This window comes from Ixodes scapularis, unplaced genomic scaffold (genome assembly GCF_016920785.2).
Source record: "Ixodes scapularis isolate PalLabHiFi unplaced genomic scaffold, ASM1692078v2 PGA_scaffold10__122_contigs__length_95168666, whole genome shotgun sequence".
NCBI classification, from domain to species: Eukaryota; Metazoa; Arthropoda; class Arachnida; order Ixodida; family Ixodidae; genus Ixodes; species Ixodes scapularis.
In genome coordinates this window covers 84,190,853-84,203,192 of record NW_024609836.1, presented here as the reverse complement: position 1 = coordinate 84,203,192, position 12,340 = coordinate 84,190,853, and the positions used below count along the sequence as shown (strand labels likewise).

Sequence of the window (12,340 nt, the reverse complement as noted above, 5' to 3'; positions counted from 1 at the left end):
AGTTTAACAAATATCTAGAAACAATGATAACAAGGATCTCCAGGGGGTGCTGACAAAGGTCTCCAGACGACGTTAACAAATGCTTGCCAGCAATGTTAACGAACTCCTGCAGACAATGTTGACAGAGGTCTCCAAGTAATGTTAAGAAATGTATAACCACAATGATAACGTCACCAGAGGATGTTAGTGAATATCTATTGACACATTAACAAATGTACGCCGCCGACGTTGACAAATGCCTACCCACAATGCTGAAGTCTGCCGATGAAAACGCACGTCTAGTTTGGCACAGTCTGCCAGAAAACAAGCCAAAGCGCAGCCCGACGGGTTGCTTTCTGTTGTCGTCTCCCCAGAATATCATGCCCGGAATGTGTCTCCAAATGGTGTTTACAGCATCCTCGAAAGTGGTCTTTCAATTTCTGCCGGAAGACGTTGTAAAAGTGCCCTGCCGATGCCCGCCACGATCCTGGCGGTTGCACAGCGGCGGAGGTAGGTGCAGCAGACGCTTCTTCCACTGCAGGTCATTCTGCAGCCAGACAGCAGACAGAAACCAAAGCACGCACGAGCTGGGACGCCGCGACGACGGCAACTCTTGCGTCTGCTCGCCTCTTTCGCCAGCATTTCCAAGACCTGCCATCAGGGTCGCGACATCCAACAACGCTGGCTCCCGAAATGCAATATGTTGCCACAGGTTGGGACGCTACACGCAGGAGTAAGAGGTGACCTTCAGCCACCATATCCGGAACGGGAATGTGCCACGAAGGCCCCACCTTGCTGCTGGCAGCCTCCTTGCGCTCGGCGTCCATGCGGTCCAGGTTGAGTTGCATCATCTGCAGGTTGGCCAGGATGCGCGCCTGGGAGCCCTGTTCCTGCCGCAGGGACTCCTGCTCGCGCAGCAGGCGCGCCTCCGTCGAGCGCAGCTGGTCCCGCTCGGCGCGCATGCTCTCCAGGGAGACCTCGGCGCGGGCGGCTTTCTCCTGGGAGACCATCAGCTCCTACGACAAACAGACGAGCTCAAATGTAGCAGATGCAGAAAAGTGAGTTGCGCTGATATTCGAATGGTAGTTTCGAATAATACGCTATTTGATATTCGCTTCGAAATGAACCGCACTATTCAAATTTTCCGAAGTGGTGATTGTGGTGGGTTTGCCCAGGTGGGCGCGCTTCTAACCGAGCACCGGTGCACTGCAGAGAAGCAACACCTGCGGAGCTTGCTTCGCGGGTGTTGCTTCGCCGTTGAGCACCCGGGCCTGTAAGAAGTGTGCTCAAAGGGGCAAACCCGCCACGAACGCTTCGAAGTACAAATATTGCAGTAGAGTGCTTACGAAAAAAGCACACTTTAAAAGCAGGAGGGCTCACGCCTGCCTGGTGTATTTAAGAACAAATAAAAACTTTGTGAATGTTGATATCCACACTACAGCAAAACTTTTAAAATTAAAATGTGGCTATTATGCGGAGTATACGTCAGGCAGAGATGTACTGACAACCTGTGTTTATCATTCACGATTGTCTTTATTTCTTTTCTCAAATTCGAGATTTAAGAAAGGATACTTGCATAAACTAGCAAGAGAATTTTTAAATTCCCTCAAGCAGGTCTAGCTGGGCATCTCTATGCAGAGCGCAAGATTGTCTGCTTCTTGCACAGGGGTTGCAGTGATGTTAGAAAACTGAGCTCTTATTGGCTGATTGAAAAAAAAAATAGTGGGTAGACCTCAAGGCATCCAGCATTGGGGTGTGCCCACTATCCTTTCAATCAAAGCCAATCAGAGATCGGCGGCGTCCCGACGTCACCGTAACTCCTGCGCGAGAAGCAGACGACTTGCTCTCCGCATAGGTTTAATGTTACATCAAATCTGTCGTTTACTTGCAATCCTCATGTGGGCACTGGTTTTTCCGAGGCCACTGTCCATAAATACAGCTAGATTGAAAATAACTTAGCTCAGAAATGGACAAGTGGAAGCTTGGGATTAACCTTCACGGATTGGGCTGGGTTTTCATTTAGGCATTTGTTCCCAAGTGGCACAGGTGCCGAGCCACGTGGCACACGTGACGCAACATCATGTCATGCAACGTTATAAAAACATTGCGACATGCCCTTTTTTTTTTAGATGTATCTTGGAAAAGGGACAAAAGAAAAGAAAAAATTTCATTGAGCAAGGGACAACTGAAGCTTTGGATTTCAAGTATGCTTCAGTTGCACAGACTTAGCTTGCACGACAACAAACCACCTCAAAATTCACTTTAGTGGTCTTTTAAAGGGATACTGAGCTCACCCCCAAAATACTTTTCAAAATGCTCGCATAGGATGCGTATGTGACAAAATAAAAATTTTCCAAAGAAAAAACTTTAGCAAAATATTTACGCACACTACGAGTCTCGCGGTGCGCTTAGATGTCGACGTGCTGAAGTGGATGTCACTCCATGTCAAATTTTCCCGCTAAATTTCTCAGGAGACGTAAACAATGCCCCAATATGGCTATAATGCTCATATGACCTTGACCTGTGTGTCGGTCTAGCATAATGTGTTGCTTTTCGTGAAACCCGGCCCTATAACGTGCTTCGTGTTAAAAAGATTTGTTGGGGCGTGCAGAGTCTCTTTAATAAAAGGAAAGCTATGGCAGTTTTTCTGGCTACACTAAGCACAATTTTCAGAATACCGACGCTTCACTCTTCTCAGTGTGTTATTTATTATTTCTAAATTCAAAATAGCCATCGAGAAAACGACACATTAAGGTTATGCCAAAACTAACATTCAAACTTTCTCACGTTCTCCAATGAAGGAACGTCACATGCAATAGTATAACGCGCAAGTCGAGCAGGCATTTAAAGAACTCGGTAATTCACGAGTCTTCTTTTTCTTTTTGATTTTGAAGGGGGGGGGGGGGGTGGCATGAGCTTTTTGGGCACATATTTCACACCATCAAACGTCTTGTAAGCCGTCGGGAACAACCTGTACTACTCCCGTATTACGACATTGGAAGTCACATTTTTGGTGTTGCCAGTTGTAGAGCTTCTCAGCCTTTCAGACCAAACTCGAAACTTCAATCACTTCCCCCCAATACATTATTCTGACTTGTAATCTGGATTACTCGTTCGGATATGTCTGTCAATGTGTCGAACCAAATTTGAGGCAAACCGGGGATTGTCAAAATTTCACCGCAGCCCCCTTTTAACGACCTGTCTGAGGGTGGCGATGGTCTGCTGGTGCTGGACCAGAGTGTTGGCCATTTGCAGCCCCCGTTCCCGCAGGGCCGCGGACTCCTTCATGAAGTTGTCCAAGTTGGACTGGACCAGGGACAGCCGCTCCCGGGTGAACTCCAGCTCCGCCTCCTTCTTGGAGCGCTCCACCTTCTGCTGCAGGCAGTCTTCCCGGGAACGCTCCAGCTGCTCCGTCACCATCCTGCAAAGCGACACCGTCGACCCGACGACATTGTAAAGTTGTCACGAAAGCGTCGACCCAACGACATTGTAATGACATCATTGAGCAAAGATTTTATCTCGACTTAATAACACTGGGCACGTTAAGTCCGTGCTCCAGAGCGCATGAGTTTGGCGCTCCCTTCACTAAACGGACAAGAGTGCCACCGGAGACTGACACTCGAGCGCGCGCTTCGTGCACCGAGAATTTCTCGGAGCACGAATGACTTCTTTGTGCTCTGTGACGTCACGTAAACAAACAAGATGGCTGCGCTGCTGTTGAGACCGTCTGGACGAAAGACATAGCCAGACCGCTGCCCTTTTTCAGTTGATTAGTGCTTATTCCAGCAGGTGAAAACAATTTGATTTGAAAGCCAAAACAGCAATTAGCGTACCGAAAAAAATTTGTTCGTGCATCTCGCCAGAAAAAAGAAATTCACCTAACGAACCGTGCCGATAGCACAGCGACAGAAAAGTTGTCGACATGAGACATTTGGACCGCTCTGTCCCTTTTATGATGCTTAGCCCAGCGAATACAGATACTTCGATTTGAAAGCCGAAACATCAGTGAGCGTTGAGGAAAAGGTTTGTTTGTGCGTCTTGCCTAACGAATTGATCTATCAAACGAGCGTGCCGATAGCTCGGCGACTGAAAAGTTGTGATGAAAAGACAGTCAGACCGCTGCCCTGGTTAGAATGCTTAGTCTAATCCAAAGCTGAAATCTGACGCTCTAACGTAACTTTTTTATGGAGGTGACCATGCAAACATATCCTGCGTTACGAAGGGAAGTTCACAAAGCTCAAGGCCAGTTCGGTAACACTGCTAAGCAAAAATGCATGCAAGAGCCCGATTCATTCACCCAGAGCGGTCCAAACTAAAAAGCCGCGACACCCTCAAGCCGACAACGAGGGGGCCAGCGAGAGACTTGCCTGTGGTTCTCCCCCATCTCCTTCTTGAAGGTGTCGAATTCCTGCTGCAGTTCAGCCAAGGCAGCCTTGTCGTCAACTGCGCCATTCCCGGGCTGGGCCTCCGCTCGTTCGGGGGAGGTGCGCGGAGGAGGGCGGGCGCCGCTCGGCGTGGACATCATCAGAGGCTCGAAGCTGGACAGTTCCTGAAGCATTTTTGTAGCAACAGCTGTTACTGGGAACCTCCCTGGGTACATACAGGAATGGAGAGTTGGGCTAGTTGCTAAGCTTTCATGATGAAAAACAGTGCAAAACACAATGACACAGAGAAGCGAAATACATACAGGACAAGGCGCTGTCCTATATGTATTTCTCCTCTCCGTGTCCTTGTGTTTCACGCTGTTTTTCATCATGATCCCTGGTTACTAATTGCACGGTCTTCCCTCACGAAAACTCCCGGCGACGTCATCCGCTACGTCATGAATTACGCGACCACTCCCAGCTTCCGCACCCGAGATTCCCGAAGCGCCAGCCGCCGAGTTTATAAAACAAGAATTTCTGTTCAGACGAGCCGCATCTGAAATAGCGACCTATGAATGACCATTTCCCCTAGAGTCGACCGCTCCACCAACAATTATAGTCTCCTTTTATTGCGGTTTCTAGGTTACATCTTTTGCAGATTAGTTTCACATACACTTCTCTTTCACATCGTAGTATCTTTCTTTTATAGTTTTGAGTGTATTCTTTGCAGATTCTTCTTAAACACCTTTTCCACGAAGGCGCAGCCATCTGGGAAGTCACCACTTCCAGTATGGGCAAAAACATTGTTTGGCCATCGCCATGCCAATCAAACACATTCAGGATACAAGCGTAACCGTCACCCATTCTCGTTTTGCCTCCCCTCAATTTTTTTTACTATTTGCGGGTTTAAAAGTTTAATTTTTTTTCCTCAGCAAACTGTCACAAACCGGCTTTCGGGACTTTGGATCAACAGAGGGCAAGACTCTTTCCGAACTCACAGGAGGCAGCTTGATGTTCTTCTGGACCACCAAGGCGCGGTACATGTCCCGCTGCTGCGCCAGCGACGCCACCAGCGCCACCTGGCGAGACTGCTCCTGCTCTAGCTCCTGAAGCTGTGCCATCACGCTGTCATACTTGGCGCGCAGCTCACCGGCCCTGCGGTGCCCCCCAAAAAAGCGAGCGGGAAAGCAAGAATGATTGTGAATGCAGATCGCAGCACAAGCACACGAATTCCGTTACGCGAGCAGGACATAATACACACAGTCAAAACGCCTTCATGCCAAATGCCTCTTCCACGATAAAGGCCATTTAACGAAGTAAACTAAGGTCCCAACCAATTCTCCAGCTCAACAAAAAATAAAAAACCTAAACATAACGGGCTCATTCTTGACCTGCGCAGCGAAGAGTGTCGTGCAGTGGTGTAGGAAGAGGGAGGGTGGGAAGTTTTGGGGTTAAAGCTCTCCATGAAACACTCCACGTAGCCCACCTCCCTCCGTAACGCCTCTGGCCCTCAGGGTAACAAAATATATAGATAAATAAATGAATGCTCCATAGCTAACCTCTCCCCCTCTCCCCCCTTTCTCTCCCCTCCCTCCCAAAGAAAAAGAATTCTTGGCTATGCCACTGCTGTTGTCGATCAATTTTGCAACACCTGTCCAACAGCAAAGAGAGTGGTTACCTGTCTTCGGCTGCCCGCTTCTCCTCGTCCTCCTGCTTCTTGCTCAGCTCCCGAACCACGGCCAGCAGCTCCACGTTTTTGTGCTGGAGCTCCTCAATGTCCCTGCACACGCCGCCCACGGGCAAACAGACGGTTCACTTCACGCAAAAGCCGACCCAGGACGCCGGGCATGGCGAGATTGCCGCGACATCCGCAGTCGTGGCAAATATGCGCAGATACGACCTACTTTCGTGATACAACAGTATAAATCGTGGGCTCTCAAACTGGATTCCTAGGAGCCCAGGGGTTCCTTAAGGGAAGGCACTTTTCTTTGAGGCAAAAAAAAACAACTAAGAAAACACATTTTTGAAATTGTGTTTTTTGAAGATTGGTAGGCACTTATCTTGTCCTCAAGGATTTTCGTTAAGCAAGTCTCTCTTATCTTAAAATATTGTCTTGGAAACAAAGTAAAATGGGTCTGTGGATGTTTTTTTTATATTATTTCTGAGTGAAATAAAGCCACATCTCCACTCGCACATATCTAATCTTCATTTTTTTTTTTCTTTCTCTGGTAGGCGCATGTGTGACATATGCAATACATACAAACATATTAAATAGGGTATCAGGCTTTTTTTTAGGTGCCTTTTAGGCATCCTACAATAAATCATTTTGAAACAGGAAAGTTCAAAAGTGTCCTAAAAAGTTTATAAAGCATCCTAGAGCTTTCATTTATGCCTTATTGAATTCCATACACCTTTAGTTCACTGATATATGTTTATTTTCTTATTTCAATATTTCAATTTGCCTTAATACTTCCGATAATCTTTGCAAATCAAATTTTCAATAACAAAACTAATTAGGTTACATCAAAACCAAGTACATATTTGCAGTCAGATTATAATGGCAAATAATTTCATTTGAGTTGAATCACAAGTTGTATAAAAAAAGGTCTAGCGTGTTGCCCTTAACCACCCACGTAGGTTCCCCAGACTACCCACATGGGCTCCCCAGACTGCCCTCATGAGTTCCCAGACTGCCCTTATGGGTTCCCCAGACTATCTTCAGGGGTTCCCCAGACTATCTTCAGGGGTTCCCCAGTCAACCCCCAGGTGTTCCCCAGACTGCCCTCAGGGATTCCCCAGACTGCCCTCAGGGATTCCCCAGACTACTTAGAGGGGTTCCCCAGACTGCCCTCATGGGTTCCCACTGCCCTTATGGGTTCCCCGGACTATCTTCAGGCGTTCCCCAGACTACCCCCAGGGGTTCCCCAGACTACCCCCAGGGGTTCCCCAGCCTACCCGCACGGGTTCCCCAGACTAACGTCCATAGATAACGCTATGCGAGGTTGCGACAAGTCCCTCCTCCCGCAATCCTCCCCTCGCGCCTGCCGTCTGCTAGAGCGCTGTCCGCCATGTTCTTCCTAACTCGCCCACTATGGCTGTGTTCGAAATCTTCTAAGTTACTCTAGCGAGTCATCTCACATGATAATCCAGATGTCACAGCGTTGGACGCGGGTAGGTACAAAACCGTTACTGGGGAGTGAGGTTGAGTCAAATCCGCCATGTTCTTCCTAACCGAAAACGGAACGTGGGCGCAGACCAATGGGAGAGCGCGTCGGAACATCAATCGCTGTTGCTGCTTAGCAAAGCGTTAATCGAGAGACTCTACTCCAGGCTATCCTCAGGGGTTCTCTAGACTACCCTCATGGGTTCCCCAAGCTCTCAATTTTCCCCACTCGTTCCTGCCCCCAAGCATAAAGATTTCTTCTTAAGAGCTGTTTTAGCAGACCTCAGTCACCCACTGGAGCACAACTATGAATCAAACATTTCCTGTTAACCTGCAATATTGCTTACAATGTATGTAGGCATCTGCACAGCTTTACTATATCAGTGCATAGACTGGAAGGAGTTTCTCGTCTGTACTTCGAGGCAGAAAGGGATTCGTTGGCTGTCATCCAAGGCATGAAGGGTTCCCAAAATTAAAAAGTTTGACCCCCGACGTAGAGAATCCAGCACCACGGCCCGGGAAGTGTCACATTGACCCCGGAGAGGGAGCCCACCTAAAGGAGACGAGGTGCTTGGAGATGACCTCCTCCGCCGAGAGGGGCGTTCCCTCTTCCGACGATGAGATCTCCTGCTCCTGGGCGCGCACGGCGTAGCCGCTCCTCGCGTCTTCAACTTCCTTCAGCAGCTGGCACACCTGCGGAGAAAGCAGTCATGCCGGCTCAAAACGACGTGCCAACGAGGCATCGCCAACCTTGGTAAGGGAAACGCAGTGTGAGTCAAGGCATATCTCGATAAAATCTAAAAAACTCTTAAGATGCGCAAAATATATGGTAAACGAGCCGGGCACATCCGTGCGTATGTGCAAGGTAATGTGACGTCATGGATCACGTGCACTCATGACATCATCAACTTCACAGTGTCACCAGAGCCGTAAATATAGAGAGTTTGGTCATTAATTGGTAAGAATAAGGCAAAAATAAGGGCATGTCATTGGCTAAAATTGTTTCAATAACCTTGGCACATTGATTGCCATCTCTTGCGACCAACCACTAGCCACGAATATTCCTTTAGCAGAGGCAATGAGCTTAACTTATATCTCCCAATCAAAATTTGTAGGTAAGGATGCCTTCAAGTATTTCATCTCAGCATGCTAGAGTTGAAATTGGCAACTCTTCGTAACTGAAAGGGCACGCACATGACGCTGTCGTGACGGCGACATTCAGAATGCACTCAATCTTTCTTTTGACTGCAGTCGCAGCTGCGGCCATGATGGAATGGACGGTGAAAACCGTGGACTCGGCCGCGTGAGAATTTTTACCCTAACTCCAAAATGTTCGCAGTTTCGCCTCCACGTTTCCTTTTCACCTTTTCTGGCCCAGTAAATGCACTCAGCACACTGAAATTCTCTATTTCCATCAATCTCTTAATTACCCATTCATGCACTTTCAGCCTCGTCCAGAAACAAAAAAAAATACCTGCGCCGTGGCACGCATATCTTTCAAAGTCATCTCTGATAATTTTACTTCGCAGGATCATCGCAGGGTGAATGTGCAGCGCTGGTGGCGGCGCCGCATTGTCGCTCCTCCCATTAACCACACTCTATATACTGCTCTGGGTGTCGTGTGACATAACGCGATATGAAGTCGCATGATATCATGTCACACGACACTGAGACATCATAATGTCCCATCACCCGAATGTCAGAACGTCGTGCGACATCACAGTCACTCAATGTCACGGTGTCACGTGACAGCCCAACATCAAGGTCACGTCGGGGCTATATTGCTCGTACGATCTCAACCTGCACGTCGGCCGAGCATAACGTGTCGCTTTTCTCGCGACGCCTACCCTAGAACAAATTCTGCGTTGAAATGCTTCCGTGGAGCAACGAGAAAAAAGCGAGGGGCCGCCCTCACCTGCTTCGAGAGGTCCTGGCACTGCATCTGCCACCGCTGCGACTGGCGCTCCGCGTGTGCCAGGACGCGACGCGCTTCGTCACGCTCCTGGATCAGCCGCTCCTGCTCCACCAGCGCCGTCGTCAGCTGCTCTCGCAGGCTGCCCACACTCTGGAGGGCCTTATCGTACTCCTGCGTGCACGGGCTCGCGTTTAAGGGGCGAGGCAATGCTCTGGCGAATCAATTGAGGCAACGGTCTATGTCACAATGGAGCAATGTAAGGCACGAATGTGCGGCGGGGACGCACCTCCATGTGGCGCGAGACCAAGGGCACCCTGTCGGCAACCTCCCGGGAGAGCTCGTCCAACTGCTGTCTCAAAGCGTCCCGCTCCCTGAACGCTAGGCGCAGCTGCTGCTGCTGCTGGAAGTGCTCGCCAACCAGCTCCGTCAGGCTCAGCCCGGAGCCCAAGGCGCGGCTCGTGGCAGAAGCTGCGGGGAACAGCGTCTCCAGGTCCCGGCCGTTTGCTCCTACTGGAACGTGTGAGGAAGACGCAAGGTCGTCTAGACCTGGTTGCAAAAACAAAATGCAACACGACACAACGCGAAAAAAAAATAAATATGTGAAGTCTTGTAATTCACAGTGCGGTCAGGGGAATAGCTGCAACAAGTCCTGGAGAAGTCGTTGGGCATTGGTGTTGTGTTCACGCACCGTGGGGCGCACGAACAAAAGCGTTTAGAACAAAATAGACGTCTGATCACTTTGTTCCAAATGCTTTTTTCTGTTTGTTTTTTCTTTCGGAGCATGTGCAAGCGCGTCTCTCAGTACAAGCTCTTGACACTGGCAATTCTACAGCAACATTTTTTTCTGCATTTTGTCATCGGCTAATTTTTTTTTCCAGAGAGCAAATGCAGGGGTTATTGGATACTACAGAAACCCTAAGCATAGAGTGGGTTATTACCGATGTGGTGAAGCTCAATGGTAAAGCTTCCGCTTCGCACGCAGCGGACCCAGGTTCAACTTACGCGGGTGGCGGGCAATCTTTTTCGGGAATTTAACAACACTAATGACAAATGCTCTACATCGTCAACTACAACATCAGCAATGACAACCACTACGACGTCAACAATGGACGTTATTTTGTGAGAAGAGCCCATAACAACTATCACGGTAAAACATTTATGTTTGTGTTTAGACAGTGTAAGGTAGGTCCGCTTAAAAGGTGTGGCGACACTGGATTACGCTGTAGATGAGACATTTAGCCAGTGCAGCACCACTGCGAGCCTGGGGTCTTTCACGCGCATCACAGAGGTGATACACAACCACATGCCAATACGGTGGTCATCTAGATCAAAATGGTCAAGGGTGGAGATTGAACACAGTATTCCCGGGTTCTTCAACGCGAGTTTGTTTGGCTCAGTTATACACCAATGGCTGGCTCAGATCTGCTAAAACAGAAGCGTTTTAAACAAAACAGTTTTCTATTTTGTTTCGAACGCTTTTGTTCACCCACCCCATGGTGCATGAACGCGACGCCGATGCCCAACGACTTCGTCGTGATGTGTCGCAGCGATAGCTGCGACTGTACTGTGGATTAGTGCAGGGCTGCTCACTTTTTTAAGGTTTCAGCCATCCACAGATGCACAACTACGTGCCAAACACTCGCTAGTAACGTGAAGTACTGTTTACAAGGTCTGTGATCTTTTAAGCTGCTTTACTGCGTGAATGCTGAGGCCTGGAGAAGTTGCTTGGCTATTGACCTAGAGAGATTGGCGCTGTTCAAGATTGAAGAGTTCGAGAATACCTGGTGTAGTCACAGGGTTCTCAAAACTGGGTTCTCAGCAGCCCACGTATTCCTTCAAAAATACAGTTCCGGGGTTCCCAAAGCACCCAAGACCCTTCTATGCTGCCCGACCTGAAGTTAAGCACTTCTCTATCTTGGCCACCGTTTTAAGTGAACGTTATTGCGGTCAGGGGATCACCCATTCCCGTAACATGCATCGAATTATGAATCAGTGCAAAAGTGACGGAGTTCCTAAGATGCTTTTGAAAGTGGCTGGACATTAACTCAACCTCACATTAACTCATTCCCACATTAACTCAATCTCCCATTAACTCAGACGGGCAAAGATAGAGTGCAAGCCCCACCCTTGTCCTGCAGGAGGCTGTTGGCCAGCTCCAGCTCCTTGGTGAGCTGCTCGCAGGCCCGGTCCCTCTGCTCGAGCAGCTCCTGGGCGCGGGCGTGGTTCTGCTCTAGGGCGGCCTCCCTCTCCTTGACCCGCTCCTGGGTCTGCACCAGCAGCTGCTGCATCTCGCCCAGGGTCGACACTAGCTCTTGCACGCGCGCCTTGCCCGCCGCATCCGCTTCCTGCCGCGAGGGACAGAAACAGACGCCAGTTAGACACACTCGAGGGCAACGGAAGCTTTCAACTCAAAATCTCGCTGGATGCACACTTCGGAGAAGCCGGGCAGTTTGTGTGCTTGTTATGCAAATGATTTGCTCGTTATAAGGGAGAGAAGCCCGCATGGAAGGGGGTGTTTTCAGAGAGTGGCACCAGTCTAACCATGCCCTACGTCTTTCTATGCGCGGAAGCAGTGTTCTTCAGCTCAGTCGAGTTTGTTTGAGTCGAGATCAACTGCGTCTGCAAGAGTAGTCGGCGACACAAAAGAGCACCATGTGGTACTCGATTTTTATACATGCCGGTCTTTATTCGGACTTTAAGACGAGCCGGTGATCGAGACGTCGCCCAGGCGAATCGGAACAAAAAGAAATCGAAATAAACCTGGATTTATGCGACCCAAATTCGTCCCTGATCATACCTAGTACTGAGCTCCGACACTGAAAGAGCCGCTCAACACACAGTACTGCGGTGTTTCACCAACATCGAAAACGACGTCAACCACCAAGTGCCTGCGTGTAAACAAATGGTGAAAGTGGCAGA

General features: G+C 49.1%; 1 protein-coding gene across 1 annotated transcript in view; it reads right to left on the bottom strand.

Annotated features, from left to right (window-relative positions):
* Nucleotides 1–12,340, bottom strand: part of LOC8023683 (nucleoprotein TPR) — a 95,480-nt gene that overhangs the window by 59,951 nt on the left and 23,189 nt on the right. Inside the window, exons 8-16 of the mRNA XM_040499998.2 lie at nucleotides 11,547–11,766; nucleotides 9,708–9,931; nucleotides 9,422–9,592; nucleotides 8,060–8,199; nucleotides 6,022–6,123; nucleotides 5,342–5,498; nucleotides 4,347–4,528; nucleotides 3,178–3,400; nucleotides 771–995 (exon numbers count right to left, since the gene is read on the bottom strand). Coding sequence (XP_040355932.2) covers nucleotides 771–995; nucleotides 3,178–3,400; nucleotides 4,347–4,528; nucleotides 5,342–5,498; nucleotides 6,022–6,123; nucleotides 8,060–8,199; nucleotides 9,422–9,592; nucleotides 9,708–9,931; nucleotides 11,547–11,766 — 1,644 coding nt within the window. The remainder of the gene's footprint in view (nucleotides 1–770; nucleotides 996–3,177; nucleotides 3,401–4,346; nucleotides 4,529–5,341; nucleotides 5,499–6,021; nucleotides 6,124–8,059; nucleotides 8,200–9,421; nucleotides 9,593–9,707; nucleotides 9,932–11,546; nucleotides 11,767–12,340) is intronic.